The following is a 23363-nucleotide window of genomic DNA, read 5'->3' on the forward strand; positions in this document are numbered from 1 at the left end:
CTTCAAATCACAACATGTAGGCTACCACCTACTCTGCTTCTGCCTAGGGCTAGTCCTATAAATAAGACTCCAGGGGAAGTCTGAGCATAGTTTCAATTCTATAGGCTTTGAACACTTGGTTCCTTTCCCAGATCTTTCAGTGTATGTACTCTCTCTGACACACACAGACACTTGGTCTTTGTCGCCATGACCTGTTACTGACTGGTGGTGTGTCATCCATATCCTCCCCCTCCTCCCTCTCCCCTCCCACCGTCTGGCTATGGAAGAAGAGGTATATAAATATGAAATTTAAATATTTAATTCCCTCTTACAGAAACTCAGTATGCTTCAGTGTGTAAAAGGATTATAGGGTACAAGCCTACATTAATATCCACAACTATGAAACTATTTAGAAGATAAACCTGTTTAAAACCTTGGTCCCTTCACAAGGTGGATGGAGCAGTGCCCTCGGTAGAATGTAAGCTCCTTGAGGAAAGATACTTCTTGCATTTTTGTCTTGGTGTTTCATCTCAGCACCAGGTACTTTGCTCTTAGTAGGTATTTAATTTAAATAAATAAAATAGATAAATTTAATAAATAATATTGGATTTTTTGAAACCCTTCCAGGTATATCACAGCAATAGTTCTATCCCTGCTAGAGAAAAGTTTTTTCCCTAATAGGGGAAGAAAAAGTATTAGTTTTCCTTCATTCTTACATGATAGCTAAAGACTTAATTGAGTTATTTGGAAAATACATTTGGAAAATGTGTTAAGATGCTACTTAAAGAAGTTTGTGTAGATAGCCTCTCCTCTGGCCCTGTTCTCTCAAAGAGAAAATTCTCCCCATTCTCCCACAGCATTCACTGTTTCTCGTTATCTAGTTCTAGTATCACCCTGTATTTCTATCACAGACTCTAGCAGTCAAAACGAAACCGCTTTTAACGGATTTATTTAAAGGCATATGGAGCCTTTAAAGCTCTCCTCATCTGGACTAAAATTCAAAGTTTCTCTTATCTGAGGAGCTGGGGTGCTATTAAACTGACTCACCCCTGACCTTTCACAAGCTCTATGTGCCTCTACCCACCCACACCACCATCCCTCATTGTAAATGTTTCCTTCTATAGAACTGTAACGCCATCTAGTGGGCACATCAACTCCTGTCTAATTAACAGCTATCCTCTGAGAGAATGAGTCCTTACTAATCCTTGTCAAATGAAAGGAAATGCATCAACAATCTTCCTAGTTTGGAATACATTCTAGCATTAAGTAAAAAAAGGCCCTTAGTGTGAACATTCCGACCTCCTTATTTCACATTCTCTACCCCCTTCCCAAGACAGGTTTACTGTATTGCGTGCCCTGTGTCGCTCTCCAAGGTGCCACAGGGGCTTACATTCCAGAGTTAATAAGTCTGCCTATCTGATGATGACTGGTTAGTAGTGTGTCCACATACACATATCTGACTAGCTGCTTATTAAAGGTGGGGGCGGGGGGGTGAAGGCAGATTTAAAAGGCACAGAAGTGAATCTGCATTAAGCCATGTTCTGGCCATATTAATTCTATATTATACTACAGGATCTTTCATTGTACCATACCATATAATATTCCATACCTTATAATGTCAAGCCAAACTATAACAAAAAGTATTTCTAATCAAACTTTTGATCTTCAAAAGGTCTTTTTTGTTTCCTCTGGGTTCCAAGGTTGCAAACAAGGGAATATTGGAGTGGGTCATTGTTTTCATATTTAGTACATTTGAAAGCATAACAACAGTGTTGCTTTTTACTAGTTTTCTGATCAACCCCTCATAGAAAAGCCTATCATTTTGAATATAAATAATAACTTAAATTTTCTTTTAAAAACCAAAACAGAAATTTACCAGAAATTCCAAAGTGATCTCATTGTCAATTATCTAGGTAATAAGAAAATTTAGATAAGTACCGAAGAATACAGCTGAGAATATAGAATATAGACCAAGAATCTTTCTAAAAGATGTGCCTAGGGAGTGAACAAGAGTATACTGCACACCTCCCAGAGAGATTTATTTGTGGAAGAAATGCAAGTAGTGATGTGGCAACATCCAAACATCTTAAAAAAACTAATCCTTTCAGAAATTGTAACCTAGAGACTTGTAGTATTGACTTAGAAGAAGGATAAAATTAAGAAGGGCAAACAAGGTCCATAAAATACTACTTATCCTGGAGCTGTCAACAGAGCTTACTTAAAATGTGAAATTGAGTTGACATATTGGGTGTGATGCATGTATAGGAAAAGTATAGAGGCTGCCTGTGGTTGAATTAGGGAGCAGAAGATGGCTAGGAGGGAAAAATTCATAAATACTATGGTTTAGCAAGAAAAGCACTTGGCCTTGGAATCAAATGGCCTTGGTTTGAATCTCCCCTCTGCTACAGTGACTTTAGGCAAATTGTTGAATCACTCTGAACCTCAGTTTCCTTTTCTATAAAATGATCATACCCCAGCTCAAAGGGTTAAATGGAAAGTGATGTTAAAATTGCAGTACAGTAGAGAAATGTTAGTTGACATTGTTAATGTAAATTTAAAAAATAATAGAAAATGGAAAGCAAACCTCTTGTCTCAGTTCCCAAGTTCAATGCTATGAATGTTTATTAGTATCTGCTACATATGAGGCTCTGTGCTAGACACTAGGAAGATAAAGGTAGATATGCCCCAAGTTCTGTACTGAAGGACTGTATACCTAAAGAGATGAAAGACAGCTAGCCAATAGCTATGGTACATGGCAGAATGAGATAAGTGCAAAGGAGAGGTTCAGACAAAGTGCAATGAGAAACCTGAGGAGGGAGAGATCGTTTTCAACTCTAGGATGAAGAAGGGAAAGAAAGAGGTCATAGAAGGCCTCATGGAAGAGTTGGCATCTAAAGTGGGCCTTAAAGAAAGGGAGAGCCTCTAACAGATAGAGGTGAGGTATGGGGGAGTGGAAGACTGTTCAAAGTTTAGGACACAGTGGAGAAGAGAGGCAGCATGAGAACAAAGAAAAGAAATGCCCTCCTGCACCAAGACAGAAGCATGACTATCTCAGGGATTTACTCTTACAGTAGGATGGTGGCACAGTGGCTAGAGTGCCAGGCTTGGACTCAGGAAGATCTGAGTTAAAATCCAGCCTCAGACACTTACTAGCTGTGTGACCCTTGGCAAGTCATTTAATCCTGTTTGCCTCAGTTTCTCATCTGTAAAATGAGCTGAAGAAGGAAATGACAAACCACTTTAGTCTCTTTGCCAAGAAAACCCCAGATGGGGTCACAAAGAGTCAGATACAACTGCAAAATGACTGAACAAGGATGAATGTCTCTGAATGAAGGCATTTCATCCGGTATGAAAGATAACTGAGACTATCTACAAGATTCCACAATATCCCAGTAAATTCATTAAACTACCAGACAATTCAGTGGAACAAAAAGGTCAAGTTGTCTGATTAACTTTGATAGTTTGTTCCAACATGCCCAACCTGAATCTGGGTATTCAAGCCTTAATTCTCACTTGCAGATGTCAGCTAATAAACATTACTTCTTTAATAATATTTATGCCCTCTTAATTTTAAAGTACTGTATAAACATGAGCCATTATCAGTTTCCTTATAGCATTATAGATCTAGAGCTAGAAAGGAAGAGGCCTTTAGTCCAACCCTTTCATTTTCTAAGTGAGGAAACTGAAACTTAGGGAGGTTAACTAACTTGCCCAAAGCCACACAGGTAATAAGCCTAAGAAACGAGATCTGACCCGAAATCCTTTGACTCCAGAGCCACCATATATGCTATCTCTATGGTTTTTTTTCATGTTTACTGAGTACAGAGTTCTGACCACCTAAAATACAAATAATTTTTTTTAAAAAATCACTACTCTGAAGACTGAGTATTTATAGTTACAGGAGATTGCAATAGGGAAGATCCAGGCCAACAAATGATTTGTTTTCAATAATGCACTACTTTTGTCTATAACGGATAAAGGAGAGTCAAAGATGTTATTACTCTGCCTTTTCATCTTTCAAAAATGCATACATCTTAAACATATTGAAAATCCCCTTTCCTTAGAATTCCAAGTCCTATCCAGTGTAAGATAACCAGTGATATTTGGTTTTATTAATTAATACATACTTTATAACTGCTGAAAGATAACTGCATTCAAAACTTGTAGTTAAAAAGGACCAGATTTTGTTAATGTGTGTTTCCTTTGTATCCTATTAGCTCATAGTAAAGATAGGAGCAGGACTCAAATTGAGTGGGATCTGCCAAAGGTATTTTCAGGGGATAATAAATTGGAGAATACCTCTTAGCTAGCTAGGGAAGAGGGCAATTCAATTTCTTTTGTTGTATCATGCCCTGAAGGGAAGATACCTTATGAAAGAATTCACTCTAAGGGGACCGACATAAGCGCCAGGAATTTCTGACAGAAGTCTCTTCATCCTCCACCCCACTACCTTCAGCTGGTGGTATTCAGTCAGTCAACAAGCATTCATTAAGCACCTACTATGTGCCAGGCACCATGCTAAACACTGAGGATACAAGTAGTGGCAAAAGACAGTCTTAAGGTGCTCATCTTACAATCTAATGGAGGAGATGGCAGGAAAACAACTGTGTACAATCTATATACAGAATAAATTGGAAATAAACAATAGATGGAAGGCACTAGAATTAAGAGGGATCAAGAAGGCTTCCTGTAGAAGGTGGGGTTTTAGCTGAGACTTAAAGAATCAAGGAAGCAGAGAGGAGGAGGGAGATCATTCCAGTCATGGGGGGACAGCCAGTGAAAGTGCCCTGACTTGGGAATCTCTTGTTTGAGCAACAACAATGGAAAGAGTGCAACTACTGTAATATAATGGCAATTCTAGCAATTTCTTATAAGCAATTATATGTGTGTGTGTATATACATACACATACATATATACATACATATTATATATATATATACACACACACATCCATAATGCATTTCAAACAGTATTGAATGAAATAATGAACTTCCCTCATTTCCTGGGGTTTACTAGATTAAGCAAAATGTTCTAAAGAAACTTTCTTTTAATTTAGGACAGAAATTGTGTAAAATTGATCTGCTTCAAGTGAAGTTACCCTGGAGACAGAAGATCAAATTGATTTTTGACCCCAAATTCAAAGTCTACCTGAGGAGACATTAAACACTTATCAATGAAAACATAAAGAAATTAGTAGGGGCTCCTTGCAGATCAGAATTTTCCTTTTTTTACACTCAACTGAAAAAAATAGTCCTGTTAGATATGAAAGATTTTGCATCAAGGGAGAAGAAAAGGAAATTTCATCAGTTTCTGCCTGTAGCTAACTAAGATGAAGCAGGGGAGTGATGAATATGTGGTGACTACAGAAACAGCTCCCACCAGGCAGCTCCCACTTTCAATAGCCAGGGAAATTAGGCCAGCCCTTAAAGATGTCAGATTCTAGGCATTTAATAATTTTCAGGCATCCCACAGCACTTACACTATCATAATAGCTCCTTCATTCATGAAATCACGTTAGTGACCTGCCACCAATAAGGTGAGGGCTTTGAGTTGTTTTTGCAGTAGTGTAGATGGATTTGCAGGAACCTATTCACTGGCCACCATTCCCCCATATATGTTATCTCCTTCAGTCAAATACAAACTCCTTGAGGGCAAAGACAGTCTTCATTTTTGTTTCTGTGTCTCTAGTATTTAGCCCAGTGTTTGGCATATAGTAAGTGCTTAATAAATGATTTTTCATTCATGTAGGATTGCAGAACAAAGGAGACACAAACAGATCCACATGAAGACCCTTGCCACTATGAGATCAATTAGCATTGCAACTTACTAAAGTGAATAGACACCTAATGCTCCCTAACAATTCAATATTGACATGATAGTGCAAGAAAATGCAAGAAAGACTGACAAAAGTGTTGTAGGCAATCCACAGTGATAGCTCATTTCTACACAGAGTGGATGGAGTGCTGGACTTACAAAGAATGAATCCTGACTAGCATGCTTACTAGCTGTGGCTTACTACCATAGGCAAATGTGTAAGCCTCGATTTCCTTATCTATAAAATGACGATGATAAAAGCACCTACCTCACAAGGTTGTTGTAAGCTTTAAATGAGACAAAGTATGGCAAGTACTTTACTAACTTTATACTGCTATATAAAAATCAGTTGCCATCATCACAATTATTATTGAATAATATTTATGGTTTATTAAAAAATAATAGCTAGCATTTATATAGTGGTTTGTGGTTCGCAAAGCACTTTACGAAGATCACTTCACTTTATCCTCATGACAACTTTGGGGTGCTCTTATTATCCCAATTTTACAGATGAGAAAACTGAGCCTGAAGGAGATTAAATTACTTACCCAGAGTCACAAAGATAGTAAGTGTCCAAGGCTAGGTTAATCTGAAGTCTTCCTGTCCCCAGGTCCAGCCCTCTATATACTTTACCGTTCAGCTGCCTTACAAAACATTTTGAATAGGTTGTCTCCACTTAGACTGCCCCAACCTATATGTCTGCTTTAATAAGGCACTATAACTCCTATGGGGGAAGAGAAAGTAACTATTGCTTAAGTCTGTATCCTATCTAAAGAGTTTATTTAGGGAACTAGTATTTAGTTTTCAACTCTTTTTTTTTTTGAGGGAGTAGGACAGTGAGGAATCTTGGACTAAGGGAAATCCACTAGATCAGAGGTTCTTAACTGTTTTTTTGTCATGAACCCATGGGTGAAGCCTGTGGACCCCTTCTCAAAATAATGTTTTTAAGTGTAAAAAATAAAAGACATGAGAATTACAAGGAAACAAATTTCATTGAGATACAGTTATCAATATTTAAAAAAAATTTTCAGACCCTAGGTCAAGAACTTCTGGACTAGATGACCTCTAAGGTCAGCTTTAAAATTCCATTATTCTATCTTGGCACAGGACCATTCTCAAAGCACTGATAATATATTTGTTTTTCTTTTTATTCACCTATGCATATTTATGTAATTGAAAGTAATCAAGTTATAGTTTTAATTACTTGGCTTAACCACTTGAAAATATAGAAATGGCCTCCAAAGAATGCCCCCTGAAATGGATGTCAGAAGTCCATTGAATAAATCTCCACGAGGGGATTGACTTCTATTTAAATTACTCAGTCAATTGACATGTCAAACAAAATCCAAGTAGTAAAAATCATTATTAATGATGGCCATGGGCAAATCCCATAATTAGGTTTTGACCATTTGTGTCCAAAGTCAAAACCCACTAATTGTCCTTTGTGTGATTTGGTAGGCAGGTGTTTTCCCCACTTTTGTTTTGTTGTTTTGATTGGAGTAAGAGTGGACTTTAAGGGACCCTGGTCTTTATGGGAGGATTTTCTTTGTGTTTTTAAGGTTGAAAACTATGTTCTCAACTTGAGTAACTCTACAGAAATTCTCCCCCATGAATCAAAACAAAGAGTATCCTGAATTAAAATGAAGAGAAATTCTCATGATGCCCCTCAATCTGAACCTGCCAAGCTTTATATAGTAGTTCTTTGGAAAATGTCCCTGCAGTTAAATCCTTCCCTTGGCTGTTGGACAGGCCCAGAGAAAGTAAGACACTAAGAGGTTAAGTGACTTGCTGAAAGACATTTTAAAAGAGAAATTAACAATCCATTTTTTTCTTTTCTTCTTTTTCTTCTCTTTTTCTCTCTCTTTTCCTCATCACCTTCTTTCTTCCTTTTCCTAAAAATGTTCAAAAAACAACATATTCAAATGTATTAAACTTTTCCTATTTTTTAAAAAAAAGGCATTTCTGAAAATTTATTTTAAACACTAACATTTTCCTTACATAAGGCATCTTTTTATTGTTGTTAAAGTATTTTCAAGAAAGGGGTCTGCAATTTTTCAAAACTTGTGTGCACACACACATGCATGCATACACACACACACACACATACACACAAAGACACTATAAAACAAAATTGTCTTAGCCTAAAACTGCCTTCCACACTTCAAAATACAAAGAAGGCAACAACTTAAATATCCAATTTGTTTTGTATTGCTTTGGCTTTTTCTTTACTTTCCTATGTCATCCTTTTGAACATATGAATTGCTTATTTGATCTTTCTATTCTATTTCACAGTTTCATTCTCCAGCCCAAAATGACTCTTACTTGGGTTTCCAAACACTGTAGAAATGCTCTTTCCTAAACTTGCTGATTAACATTGATCTCCTCTATATTTTTATTTATATTGGTCTTAGTTTTTATTAATTTTGAGTGCCCTTTTATTTTTATCATAATTGCTATTTTGTCACATGCTTATTGTTGTTTTGTAAAAAAAAATCACATTAATAATAATGTGACTATTCATAGGACACCTTTCTCTTACAAAACTCAAAGTATGTTATGACTAATATCTGTGCCAGGTAAGAAGGGATCATTTACTAGGCACAGAACAATAGAAAGAGCACAAGTATTTTAAGTTGGAGTCCCTTGGTTCAAATCTTGGCTCTGTCATTAACTACCTGTGTGACCTTGGGCAATTCATTTCATTTCTCTGCTTCAGTTTCCACATCCCTTTTTGTTGTTGTTCAGTCATTTTCAGTTGTGTCTGACTCTTCATGACCCCTTCTGGGGCTTTCTTGACAAAGATACTGGATTGGTTCACCATTTCCTTTTCCAGCTCATTTTACAGATGAGGAAACTGAGGCAAACAAGGTTAAGTAATTTGCCCAGGGTCACACAGCTAATAAGTGTATGAGGCTGCATTTTAACTCAGATCTTTCTGACTCCAGGCTTGGTACTCTATCCACTGCACTGTGCCCCCTAGTTGCCCTCCACTTCCCTAAGATGATCCAATTTTTTTTTGCTCAAGTAGGAATCCAGACTTTCCTAAACCTAGTGCAAGATATTTGTCACAGGTATGTGTGATGAGGAAAGAGAGAGGGATGAGACACAAAGGAGGAATATTTGCCCTCTTCTGCCACAACAGAGGCAGCACTGTTGTGCACAGATCTGTCCAAAGGGGAAATTAAATAGATTGTTCGTAGGAAAAGAAAGAAAATCAGGACAGATCTTGGACATAATCTCATGCTTTTATATAATTCATCATAATCTCCCTTTTGTTTTGTTTTGTTTTGTTTTTACTTTATTTTGGTGGAAGGGGGTTTAATATCTATGCTTTTGAGGCTAGCATCACAAAGGGCATATCCTTCTACAATATGTCCCCTTGTAGATACTGTCAGAAACTGAATACTGGGATAAATAGCCCATGGGCCTAATTCAATATATCACTTATGTTCTCTGGGCTTCAGTTTCTTCTTAGGTAAAATGAGAGACTTGGCGTAGAAATTACCCGTAAGGTCCCTTCCCATTCTGAGTCTATCATCCTATGATTATTATGTTCCCTTGAGGTAATGTAACAATGTTGGATATCTGTCTTTTATTTGAACAGTGCTGATACTTCCATCTTAGAAATAGCAAATCTTAAAAGAAAGCTTAGAAATAGCAATGATGATGAGGGTAGTGGTGGTAGTGATCATTAATAAGAGCTAGCATATATGTAGCACTATGTACTAGGCACTGTGCTTAGCATTTTACAATTGTTATCTCATTTATCCTCACAGCAACAGTAGGAGGTAGATGCTATTATTGTCCCCATTTTACAGATATATCTTGAATCCCCAGGCTTTGTCTACAGAAAACTAGTCAATTGAGTATGGGGGGAGAAAAAGACAGGCAAGCTGTTGGGTTGTTCTTTTGCTTTGTTTTGTTTTCTTGGAAAGAGGTTGGTATCAGATAGGTCAAATGAACATCTGGAATTTTTTTTAACCTATTACCTAGTTATTCTGTTTTTGTGTAGAAACAATCTTAAGAGTCTGGATTCAGGTAGACTGTGATATCTTGAAAACCTAATGAGAATACTTAGCATGAGCCCTGAGCAAATCTCTGGAGGTACTCTGGCATTAATTCAAAGTGAATCCCCTAAAGGAACTCCACTTTGGGTATAAGCTGAACTGAGCAGTCAGCTACTTTTCCTAGATCCTAAGGGTAAGTGGCAAATTAAAAATTCATTAATCATGTTAATTGAGGCTGAGTATTAGTGCTTTGGGAAGTATACCTCCAAGTTTTAAAAAAAAAAAGTGGGTGGTTCAAATCACTAAGAGGAAAGACTAGGATCTTTTCTCATGAGAAAAGTAAAACAAAAGAAATCTGGAGTACACATGCATCACCCCCTAATGCTATGTATATCTTTGATTCTCAGCTCTCTCTCCTTGTGGTAGAGTTGGGTCATTGGCAAGCACGATAATAACAAGTAGAATGGTGGTTTTAAAAGAGACCCTCAACATTCCTGCCTCTGCTGGCATGTGGGGTTCCAATGAGGCTACCGTCTCAATAGGAATGTATCCCCGACATTCTAGCCTTTGGAGAGCACCACTTGTAGAAAGGGGCCAGTGAATCTAAAATAAGCTCTTTTAGTGAGAAAAACCAGCTGAGCGGTTGAAATCAGAAATGCAGAAGGTCACTTGCTATTTTGGAAGCTACAAGCTGGTCCTCATTTTGTAACTTCGCAGTTATAAACAAAGAACTGTCACCTTTCCTCTCAGTGTATTTATTTCCTATGAATATAAGCTGATTTTACCCTTTTCATATGTAGAATTAAGAAATTGGCAGATTTCTTATATAACTGCAATTTTAAACAAAGAATTGTCACCTTTCCTCTTCACATATTTATTTGCTATGAAAATAAGGTGATTTAACCCTTTTCTTACATAGAATTAAAAAATCAGCAGATTTCTTGTATATCCTCTCAGTTATAAACAAATAATTGTCACCTTTCCTCTCAGTGTATTTATTTCCTGTGAAAATAAGCTGGTTTAATCCCTTTTGTACATAGAATTAAAAAATCAGCAGATTTTATTACAAATTTTTTAACAGAGAAAACCAAGTTATTCATTTAGTAAGAAAGCTATTCATGTATTGCTTTTTGCTTACTTCTAGAATATTATGCAGGGGGAAAAGGCCATCTATTATGGGCAGTGGTGAATAGTGATGGTGATGGTGGTGGTGATAGTAGTGGTGATGATGGCAATCAATGGTTGTGATGATGGTGATGGTGGTGGTGGTGGTAGTGATGGTGATGGTGGTGGTGGTGGTGGTGGTGGTAGTGGCGATGGTGGCAATGGTGATGCTGATGGTTGTAGTGGTGGTAGTGGTAATGGTGGCGATGGTGATGATGGTGGCAATGGTGGTAATGATGGTGGTGGTGGTGATGGTGGTGGTGGTGGTAGTGAGAAAAGAGAGCTATGATTTCATTGATCTAGAGTGGAGGTGTCAAATACAGTACTAAGACCTACAACATTCCCAAGTGAGCCTAAATCAGATTAAAATGTACTTGGGAAATATTTAACCAAATAAAAATATAACAAAAACATAGATAATATTAAAATTTAAACTAAGTCACTATGAAACCCACAGAGTTTTCTCATTTAAGTTCTAGTAGACTCCATTTCTATTTAAGTTTGATACCACTTCTGGTAAAGAACTTCCTGTATCAAAGCAGAGAAATGCTTCCTCTGTAGGGTATGGTCTTAGAAAGCTTCTTGGGGGCACTAAGAAGTATAATTACAATATCTAGCATTTATATAATGTTTTCTATTTGCCAGGCACTGTGCTAAGTGCTTTACAAATATTATTTCATTTGATCTTCACAACAACCCTGGGAGGTAAGTGCTGTTATTATCCATATTTTACAGAAGAGAGAACTAAGGCAAATAGAAGTTAAGTGATTTGCCCAGGGTCATGAAGCAAATAAGTTTCTGAGGCTAGATTTGAACTCAGGACTTTCTGACTTCAGGACTTGTGCTATATCCACTGTGTAACCTAGCTGCTTACCTAGGCATTTATAGGAATGTTACATCTCTACATTATGAGATATGGGTATACCTCATTTAGACTACAAACTGCTTCAGGAGAAAAGCTTTTCATCTTTTTAAAAAAAATTTTAATTATCACATAACTTAAATTATAATGGTTGCATATTCAAAGCCATTTCTTTTGGATAAGATAGAAAAGACAACTACCATTCTGTCATGATTAAGATCCTGCTCATTTGGAAATAATTCTATTATTATCCTAGGATATAAGGATCTTATTTATATAGTACTCTGACTTATAAAGTGCTTTATTTTCATGATCTAATTTGATCCTCATGACAACTTTTCAAGGTATAGATGAGGAAACCAAAGCTCAGAGATTAGGTGATTTGCTTAGGGTCCCAGCTTGTTAGCATTAAGGTAGGATTTGAACCCAGGTATTCCTGATTCCAAGTCCAGACTATTATCTACCAGGCATCTGTGTGGTGCAATGGATAGAGGGCTAGTTTTAGAGTCAGTGGTCCTTAGTTTAAATCTTACCTCAGATATTTACTAGCTATGTGACCCTGGGCAAAGTCACTTAACTTCCTTCAGTCTCAATTTCCTTATCTGTAAAATGGGGATAATAATAATAGCACTCACCTCACAGGATTGCTCTGAGGATCAAATGAGATGACATATGTAAAGTATTATGCAAGTGCTACACAAATGTTAGCTTTGATTACATGTAGCCTTCTAGTCATTTGTTTGGGATCATTGATTAAGTCCAAAAGGGATCTCAGAGGTCATGTAGTCCAATGCCCTAATTTTACAAAGGAGGAAATATTTTCATAGGCTCCTAGTTAAAGAAATGTACTATTTCACAGATTTTTTTTCTTTAGCTTCTTTGTGGTAACTACTTTAAGGGCCTCCAATACTTGGCAGCCTTTCAAATCAATATAAGGAATCTCTTCTTCCTTGAACTCCCTTCTTCCCCTCTCTCTCTACCTTCTGGACCCCATATCCCTCCCCCTACACACACACAATCTCTTGAGCTAGGGGGAAACTCTTAATGTCTTTTCCAGCAGGTTCCCTTACCTATATCTTTAAGAGAAAGCAGCTTCATCCATTGACCAAAGGAGAATAGCATATGTAACTCATAAGCATCACTTCTCAGGGTGCTTGAATTCCACCTGTCAGTAAATCCTCCTGGCTGAACTCCTCAGAATCCATTATCCTGGCATGATCTTGTCCTAAGATGCTTCTGCATGCAGCAGTTTAGAGCACAGAGGCAGTTAAAGGGTCTGACACAAAGTGGGCATGAAGGAGCTCCCACAGCAATCAAAGATGGCAAAGAAAACAAGATTGCCCAGAAATGTTCTATATCCTTTGCCCTTTTGCTTCTATCTTTTGTGTCTTGACTTTCTCACATAGCTGCTCCCCGGAGAAGACTTTATATACTATTGCCTTTTCCACTCTTCTAGGCAAAGTCTTGACAGTTCCTCTGGCCCCAAGAGGCAATGAGAGAGGGCAGTGTGGCAAGGCGGGGAAAGGGACTGGACTGGACTAGTTAGAATTTTTTTCCTATTCAACCATTTTGAGTGGTGGGGCCACAGAGAGGATAACATGCCAGAAAAGAGGTATAAGATTATAGATTGAGAGCTGGAAGAAACCTTAGCAGCCCTTGTATTCTTCTCTTTCATTTAACAGATGACAAAACTGAGGCACAGGGAAGTTAAGCAAGTTGCAAAGGGTCACACAACTAGTAAGTATCTGAGTCAGGATTTTAATTTAGGTCTTCCTGACTCCAAATCCAGTATCCACTATGCTACCATCAAATCCAACCTCATTTTACAAATGAGGAAACTGAGGCTCAGAGAAATTAAAGGACTCCCCTAGTCACACAGCTAGCTAGTAAATGTTGAGGGTCAGACCTGACCACATACCAACTTCTAATTTCAACTTCAGTATTCTTTCCAGAAAAAAAAAAATTCGTGTTTTCATAGAATCATAGGGTATTGCAAAAGTTTTAATGTGGTTTTAAGCTTAAAATTTTAAGTTGAAAACAACACTAAGACTTTTAAGACACTGTGTGTGTGTGTGTATTTTAGATACTTGTCATTCAGTTGAACTCATGACTTCTAAATGATGAACTATTACACTACTACTTATTCTTATTAAAATACAGATCAAGTATTGAGTGGATCCTAATTTAAGTAAAAAGGGGAGTCAGTGAAGCTGTCAGAGATATGAGTATAGGGACATTTTTTTAAGCATTGTATAAACCAGGAAGCAATACAAGTCTAGAAATGTCAAATACAAGACCATTTAGCATTATTTAGCATTTTCTAATACTTTATATTTATAGTGTTTTTGTTGCTATTTTAAGGTTCTTATTGGAAAATACATTAATCTGGAAATGCCCTTGATGTCCATGATCTTTGTTCTGCCCCTGCCTCTGTTCATAGAATTACATCTTGCTTCTACACACACACACACACACACACACATACACACACGTGCCAAAAATTAACTAGAAATCCACAGTGAAAGAGGTAAAGGAAGAGAAACTTCTCACTGCAATTTCTAGTCAAGAACCATGATTCAAAGCTCAGGGTCTCCCAGGCACACAAAATGGAGTCCAGGGGGAACAGTAACAGGGAGTTCTGATCTTGGGACTAAATTGAAACTCAAAATGTTGGAGTGAAGAAAATCACCCAATCTTAGAGATTAAAATAGGAAGCTTTTGGTTCATATAGGGAAGGGGATCCTTCAAGGTTTTGATCTAAGTACCCAGGAGATATTACTGGGATTGCCACGATGAGCCAAGAGGTTTCTTCTTGATTTCTTTTAATATATCATGTTTTCTGGCCAAGTTTGGAATGTCATAGTTCTAAGCCAAACACATGTTCATAGTATCCTACAGGGGAAGTTTTGTTTCTATGCAGATTTGGGACTGTTGAGACTCAAACTTTTACACACTAAATATTTCTTTCACATTTTAGCATTACTTAACCTTAGGATAGTGGAAAAAATTATCAGTCAGGGAGAGGTTGGGACAAAAGGGTACTCCTGGATTCCATTTCATAGAGCATGGGCAACAACCTGAAGATTGAAATGCTGCCTAAAATTCTTGCCCTGTCAGAAAGGAGTTTAGTTTCCTTGCCTCCTGCATCTTCCTCAAAGTACCCACCAGCCATTCCCTCAGATAGCTGAGAGATCGTGATTTTTTTAGGGGACCTCCTACTAACCATAGCCAAATTTGAACTTCAAGGAACTGAAGACAGACGGTGCTCATTGCTGCTTTTAAAGACTTTTCATGTTTTCCAAGCTCATTTAAGATGTTTTCAAAGGAAGTGTTAAGACTGTTAGAGTATTCTTAGCCCAAACAACATAAGGCACAATTGTTTTAGTTTAATTTGATAGCAATAATGACAGTAATAATAATGTGAAATCTTTACAACTAGCAAGGATCCCAATAATGTGGGTCAGAAAACATGCAAGGGAGGGGGTACAAGTATAAGTTCCCATCCTCTTAATGGACAGAGTGATTCTGAAAAATATCCAAGTGGATAATTTGTCTTGAGCTTTTGAGGTGGACAGAGTTTGGAGAGAAAAAAAACTTCCTGACACAATAGCGTGTTTCTAAACTGCTTTCAAACATTAAATATTTGTAAAGTTGATTTCCTTGGAGAGAGCAGTTTTATTCCCAAACCTGCAAATTGATTTTTCTTTCTCCTAGATCGAATTGCACAGAACATCATTAAGTCCCATTTGGAGACGTGTCAGTACACCATGGAGGAGCTACACCAGCTAGCCTGGCAGACTCACACATATGAAGAAATTAAGGCCTATCAGAGCAAGGTATTTGGAGAAATTGTAGAGAGCCTCACCTCTGTTTCCCGTAATCCTGTAGCTGTCCATCCCTGCTGCCACCTCCTTTAGAACATTTAATGGTATCTTACCATGTTGGGAAAGGGTTCTAATGGGATTGGGCAGAAGGAACAATTGAATAATAATTTTTTTTAATCTACTGAAAGCATAGGGAGAAAGTGGTTTAAGTTTATTCAATTTGAGTCTTGGAGTCAGAAGCAGCCTAGTAGAGTGGAAAAGCTTTTGGCTCAGAGGGCCTGGGTTCAAACATGGAATTTGCCATTTGCTATATGTGTAACTTTTGTTGAGTCACTTCATCTCTGAACCTCAGTTTCCTCATCTGTAAAATGAAAACATGGGACTAGATAGCTTCTAAAGTCTCTACCAGCTTTGCATAGATTACGCGATAATTTTCTTGTCATATCTCATGAAGGCAAAAGAAAAGCACACTTAACTGTTTTGGAATTTTGCCTTTTTTTTCTTTTGCCTATCATTCAAATGACAATCATATCAAAGGACTATCATTGCTGATGGAGAGATTATTTTAGTTGGTCTTGCACAAGAGACTTCACCTTTCCAAGCTTCAGTTTTCTCATCTGTAAAAATTGAGGGGCTTTCCTAGGTGATCTTAAACACCCCTTCCAGCTCTAAAGTTCTATGATAATGTTTTAGAGAAAATACAAAGTATTACAAAGAACCCTGTGGAGACCCGGGTTCTGATCCCTATAGTAGTACATGGAAGTAGTACATGGAACCTTGGGGAATTGAGGGAGTGAGACTAGACAATCTACAGTCTCCTCTCTCTCAAAAATTCTATGATCCCAGGAAATCTGGGTTGGCTTACTCCACTATACTGTTGTGATATTAATAATGTGGTTTTCATTTGTTTAAAATGCTAGAGGGTTTTTCTTTTGTTTTTAAGGAGAGACTTCAGTTTTCTGTTAATATTGATTTTCCTTGAATGCTTTTAATCTAACTTAATTCAACAAGCACTTATTACTAAATATTACTAAATAATATTTAATAATTTAATAATTAATTCATAAAATAACTTAATAACTAAAAATTCAATATTACTATACAATATTGAATTATTATTAATTCAATAAACACCCTTAATACCTGCCAGGCACTGCACATAATTATCTCATTTGGTCCTCATAAAAACCCTGGGAGATAGGTGTTATTATAACCTCATTTTACAGATAAGGAAACTTAGGCAAAGAGAAATAATTGACTTACCCATGGTCACACAGCTAATGAGGTCTGAGATCAGAAAAGAACTTACGTCTTCTTAATTCCAGGACCAGTGATCTATACACTGGATCACCTAGCTCGAACTTCATTCAACTGCCTTGAACTATCCCTAGGTTAATGTTAGATTGCTAACTACCTGTAAATATTACCTGAGCTTCTACCTGCCTAGCAATTTCAACAGCTAGCATATAGTGGTCATTCAGAAGCAAGAAGGATAGCTGGGTGAAATGCCAGGTTACACGTAATCCTAAGAGTTTCTTTTACCCTAGTTAAGGAAGAAAAGTTGAATCTGTTGGATAGAGAAGAAAAAGATGGAAAAAAATAAAAGGAGAAAAGTGGCTTTGAGAAACTAGGTGTCCTAGAAGCCATTTTCCCCATTTTCATCCCTTTCACTTTCCCATGACTTTAGTCTATCAAGGTCCAAACAGAGCAGCACAATACCTTTGATACATTCACACCAAACACCCTACCTCTTATTAAGAGGATCCTGTAAATTCCCACCTTGGGGCCCAGGGGACAGATAAGCAGGAATCCAGCAATTCTGTGCGACTTATCTAGTCTCCAGGGAGTTTCTTTGTTCCTTCTTTCACTCTTTATGTGTGTGTGTGTGTGTGTGTTTTTTTTTCCTCTTGAAGACCAGAGAGGCATTGTGGCAACAGTGTGCTGTTCAGATCACTCACGCAATCCAATATGTGGTGGAGTTTGCGAAGAGGATCACAGGTTTCATGGAGCTCTGTCAAAATGATCAGATTCTACTCCTGAAGTCAGGTGAGCGTGTGCAAGACTAAGGAGGCCCGTGGAGTTTAGACTGGGCTGCGGTGGGCAGTTACCGCGGTGTCGGGTCCTAATCAATCCCCTTTCCAGTAAGCGGCTCATTTTTACCGCCCACACATGGTCCTCCAGCTCCCATAGGGAACTCTCTATAATAAAAATGCCCCGTTCTTCCTTTCGATTCTCCTTTGAAGTCAAATGCAATTCTGCTTATTGAAAGCGGAGCCATTAATTGCAGAGGCTGAGAGACCCAGGCTGACAGGCAAGGCAAGTAATTAGTGTGTCAAGGTGGCTGAATTGCTGAGCTGGCGCGTTAAAAAAAAAAAAAAAAAAAAAAAAAACCCACGGGCTTTCAGGGAAACAAATCCAGGCTGAGTCCTGCCTCTGTGGTCAATTCCAATCATTTTAATGAAAATAGCCTGCAGCCAGTGAGGGGCTGAGGGGTTGGGGCTGGGGCGGGGGGTGAGAGGGAGGGAGGAGAGAAAAAAAGGAAAACGGGTGCCTACTCCACCCACAAGCACTTCACCACTCAGGAAGGAACTGAAAAAACAATCTGCTTGATGCTGGATTCAGTGATGCCCTTACTTAAGCAGGAAGGGAAATTGTCTTCCTTTCTTGAGACCCAGGAATGCATTGGTTTCTTCTCAAAACACCAGTTTAAGGAACACTGGGTTTGTCAGCATCAGACTTACCGAAATGTAGTTATTGCCAGATCATGTGACATCCATGCACCCCTTAACTTTTGGTTTTGTGACAAATTAGGTATGTGACCTTCAGCAAGGTCGCCTCTCTGAACCTCAGTTTCCCCATTTGTAAAATGAGGATAACAATATTTACACTACCACCTTATTTGAGTTGAGAGGATAAAAGTTTTATAAGACTTCTGAGTACCTTAGAAATGGAAGTTCCAAAATGGTTCTTTTCTGACACTAGCCCAGTTATTTAGCACACTCTACCTCTTGAAATTATTTTGCACTTACATTACAAAGTTATGTATCCCTCGCAGTAAAAGGTTCCCTCAGAGACAATTGTTTTGACACGTAAGTTGTTGTTCAGTAGTTTTTAGTCATATCTGACTCTTTATGACCCCATTTGGGTTTTGGTTTGGTTTGGGTTTTTTGGGCAAAGATACTGGAGTGGTTTGCCATTTCCTTCTCCAACTCATTTTACAGATAAGGAAACTGAGGCAAACCAGGGTCACACAGCTAGTAAATGTCTAAGGCCAGATTTGAACTCAGGAAGATGTGTCTTCCTAACTCTAGGCCTGGCATTCTATCTACTGTACCACCTAGCTGTCTAATTTGGGCACATAGTAGGTGCTTAATAAATAGCTGCTTAGTTACATCGCATTAAATTGAATTGAATTGAATTACTTGGTAGTTAAGGCTAGAAAAAATGGCTGGAAGTTACCAGAGTCAGTGAAGGTAGGTTTTCAAAATGTTCTGAGTATCCCTAAGGAAATAAGTTCAAGACTATTTTTTTCTTACATTATAAATAAGTAGGGTCTCCCAGATGGACTTTGAATGACTGGGGGAATGGTTGCTGTTTCCCTGCCCTGCCAGTCAGTAGAATGTAATCCCCTTGAGAAGGGGGACTATTTTGTTTTTGTCTTTGTATCTCTGGGACTTAACACCTGTACCAGATATGTAGTAGGGGCATAATGAATCTTTGTTGATTCTAATTGAATTGAGAAGTAGAACTTTCCCCAAGTTTACAGAATGTTCCATGATAGGAATCTGAACTTCCTAGTGGTGAAGATCCTTTCTTAATGGATCCTATAGTCCCTAGGAGTGTGATAGAACAGGGGTCTAGCTAGACATATGAAGAATATCAGTGAAAGCAATAGGTATTGTGGAAAAGTTCCATGTCCCATTTGTTGCCCACAGTAATTATGACCAAGGACTTTGAGTGGAGAAATAATTATGTATGTCCAACTGGTTTTCAGACATCTCAAACAGATGTCTAGTAGGCATCTTAAACTCAATATGTCCAAGTCAGAGCTCAACATCTTTCTCTTTAGGCCCCACTCCCTTCCTAACTTCCCTAATACTGTAGAGGACAACACCATCTTTCCAGTCCCTCAGACTCACAACCTAGGAGTCATTTTTGACTCCTCACTATCTCTCACCAACCCCATATCCAATCTGTTGCCAAGACCTACTGATTTCACCTTTACAACGTCTCTAGAATATGCCCTCTTCTCTTTTCTGACACTGCCACTCCTCTAGTGTAGGCCCTCATCACCTCATGCCTGGATTATTGCAAAAGTCTGCCTACCTCAAGTGTTCTCTCCATTCCAATCCAGCCACTATAGGAATTTTCCTGAAGGGCAGGTCCAATCACATTACCCTCCCTACTGAACAAATTCCAATGGCTCCCTATTGCCTCCAGGATCAAATAAAATGCTTTGTGTGCATTCAAAGGCCTTCATAACTCCCTCCTACCTTTCCAAGTCTTCTTACTTCTTACTCCCCAATACATAGTCTTCCATTTAGGGACACTGGCCTCCTGATTGTTCCACAAGCAAGACACTCATTTCACAGGTTCAAACATTTTCTCTGGCTGTGTCTTATGCCTGGAATACTCTTCCTCCTCTTCTCCTACTACTGACTTCTCTGGCTTCCTTTAAATTCCAAATAAAATCCCACCTTTTACAGGAAGCCTTCCCCAACCCCTCTTAATTCTAGTGCCATCCCTCTGTTAATTATTTCCTATTTATCCTGTATATAGCTTGCTTTGTATATGTTTGTTTGCATGTTGCCTCCCTTGTTAAATTGTAAGCTCCTTGAAGGCAGGGTCTGTCTCTTTCTTCTTTTTGTATCCCCAATATTTAGCACAGTGCTTGGAACATGGTAGGCACTTAATAAATTATTGATTGATTGATTGATAGTCCAGTCTAACAGTACAGCTGTAATGCCCTCCATGGTGATGCTTCTCCTTAAGCAACCTCACTCATTTGGCTAGCAAAAGAGGAGAAAAAGTAAGAAGTTTAGAATCAGGAAAACTGCTTCTATTGTCCTTTCGGGGCATCAGCAGCAATGGAGTCCTAGCAGCAATTTTAAAACATCTGTTTGAAGATCTTGGGATATGTCCAGTCTGAAAACTACACGAAGGATTTGGCTAAAATTTATTATTTCCCAAAATGCCCTTGACTGTGTGCTTCTGCCCTTATTTTTGTAATGTAGGAAAAGATACTCTACCCTCAGCTACCGACCTGAATTTAGCTGAAAGAACTTAGCTCCTGAGTTGTGTGTATACATGTAAATGCAAACATATCAGGAAAGACTATGACCCTTAGACATCAGACACCACAGAAAGCTCACAAAATGCATCATGGGGTTGCTTTGTGGTTTCTGAGACTCAGTTTCATTGGTGTTAGTGTTGCTTCTGATATTCTAAAGTGAAGTGGCTCAAATTCTGAATCCTTTCTCCTCATCTTTATTCAACTGATGTTTACTAAATGCCTGTATATGCATACTGCAATAGAAAGCATCCCCAGGGCAGGATTTTTGTGTGTGTCTCAGACCCCTTTGGGCAGTTAGATGAAGCCTACAAACCCCTTCTCAGAATAATGTTTTTAAATGCAAAAAGTGAAACACATAGGGTTACAAAGGAAAACCAGTCATATATATTATATACAGTTATCAATTTTTTAAAACTCATAGACCTTGGTTAAGAACCCTTTCTCTAAGGGACAGCTAGGTGGCACAGTGGATAGAGCACCAGCCCTGAAGTCAGGAGGACCTGAGTTCAAATCCGGCCTCAGACCAAACACTTGACACTTACTAGCTGTGTGACCCTGGGCAAGTCACTTAATCCCAATTGCCTAAAAACAAACAAACAAAAAAAAAGAACCCTTTCTCTAGGCAACTTAAACAAATCTGCTGCCATCCAGGCAATATTACTGAAAATACATAGAACTGTTTGCTTTTTCATTTTAAAAAAATATTTAATACGATATTCACTTTTCCTTACTATCTAATATATTTCTGGCTCACATCTCCATGCCTAACTACATGCTCAAGGAATGCAAACCAACCTAAAGACAAGTCTAAAGACAAATAAAATTAGAATGGCAACTATCTTTCACAAAACAAACAGATCATGCCTCCCAGAGCCAAAGATAACTTTTGACTGTGATCCACTATTTTGTTTTAACTACATTACCGCATTAAATCTATTAAGACAGATAAATTGAGGATTAATTCATTCTCATTGTACCCAAATGATGTTCTTTACTCCACAAATAAGGTGCCATATGCATCATTTAACTTCCAATCATGGCCATTTTGGAAATACGTTGTATCCTTCACAGTTTTTGTAATTCACTTAAGAATCAAGAGCCATTTGCTCCCTAGATCAGTAATAACAACTAAAAACAAAAAAAGCCTATTAGTGTCTTACCCATTAGTGCTATCTTTTCCATGCAGCTTTCCCCATCCTCAACTCTTCAACAAGAAGTGATCCCACCCTCATCTGATTTCATTGAACTTCCTTAAGACTTTGGGCAAGTCATTTAACCTTTATATATCCCAGGCCCTCTAAAACTATAACTTACAGAGCAGTTGCTGATCTACATTGAGTACTTCTTCCCCAGAAATTCTCTACACCAATGAAATCACAGGCTGAGAACAAAACTAAAAAATAAATAAATAAATAAATTAGATTGTAATCTTTATATTCACATTCTCTCCTCCCTCCCCAACAAAAGTGTCTTGAAGCTTACAAAATGCTAAATACCTAATTCAATTTACTTAACATGTCTTAAGTGTTGTCTATGTGCAAAGAATTCTACTTGGAAGTGAGAATATGAAACTAAAACCAATCCCTGCCCTCAGGAAGTTTACATTCCAGATATAATATTTGCTCAAGTAAGTAAATATAAGGTAATTTAAGTAGAGGGTAAGCAGTGACCATTTTAGAGGATCAGAAAAGATTTGGTTCAGAGGAGAATGAATGAACTGAATTTATGAAATTTTTAAAAATGTCCCCTAGAGTGGCTTGACTGCTTTAACAAATTCCACCTTACTATATTTTTTTCTTCACCTGGACAGGATGCTTGGAAGTGGTTTTAGTGAGAATGTGTCGTGCCTTCAACCCACTAAACAACACTGTTCTGTTTGAAGGAAAGTATGGAGGAATGCAAATGTTCAAAGCCTTAGGTAAGTTTATTTTTAGTGGATACCTCGAGGTTTGTTTGTTTTTTCTGTTTAGCTACTACCAGTTTCCTCACCTTAAACATCAACTCTGGGGTGTGTGCCCATGCAGGGTATGTGTACCCATGCGCTCCAGCCCTGGCAAGAGCAAAGATGAATAATTCATTTTTTAAACATCATATGTATATGGTCTTCCCCAATTAGAATGTAAAGTTCCTTGAGGGCAAGAACTGTCTTCTACTTTCTGTATTTGCATTTGCAGCCCTCAAAATAGTGTTTGACACATAGCAAATGCTTATTAAATGTATTTTTTCATTCATTCCTTCAAACTGTGGGGAAGAGTTTGGCTCCCCCACCTGAGAAATAGAAGAATCACAAAGCCCACCAAGAATGACAATAAAGAAAAGACAGTACTGGAAGGCACTTCCCACTTTGAGCCAGACCACAGCTTGGTTACCGAGAAATACTAGGGTTCATTGTAATTGATTCTGTTTAAAAAAAAAAAAA

At 38.0% G+C, this 23363-nt stretch overlaps 1 protein-coding gene across 1 annotated transcript in view; it reads left to right on the top strand.

Moving 5' to 3' along the window:
• The window catches only part of RORB (RAR related orphan receptor B), a 240210-nt gene that overhangs the window by 197062 nt on the left and 19785 nt on the right, over positions 1-23363 (top strand). The window contains exons 5-7 of the mRNA XM_027874642.1: positions 15542-15663; positions 17565-17697; positions 22755-22862. Coding sequence (XP_027730443.1) covers positions 15542-15663; positions 17565-17697; positions 22755-22862 — 363 coding nt within the window. The remainder of the gene's footprint in view (positions 1-15541; positions 15664-17564; positions 17698-22754; positions 22863-23363) is intronic.

This window comes from Vombatus ursinus, unplaced genomic scaffold (assembly GCF_900497805.2).
Source record: "Vombatus ursinus unplaced genomic scaffold, bare-nosed wombat genome assembly UNPS02014807.1, whole genome shotgun sequence".
Taxonomy (NCBI): domain Eukaryota; kingdom Metazoa; phylum Chordata; class Mammalia; order Diprotodontia; family Vombatidae; genus Vombatus; species Vombatus ursinus.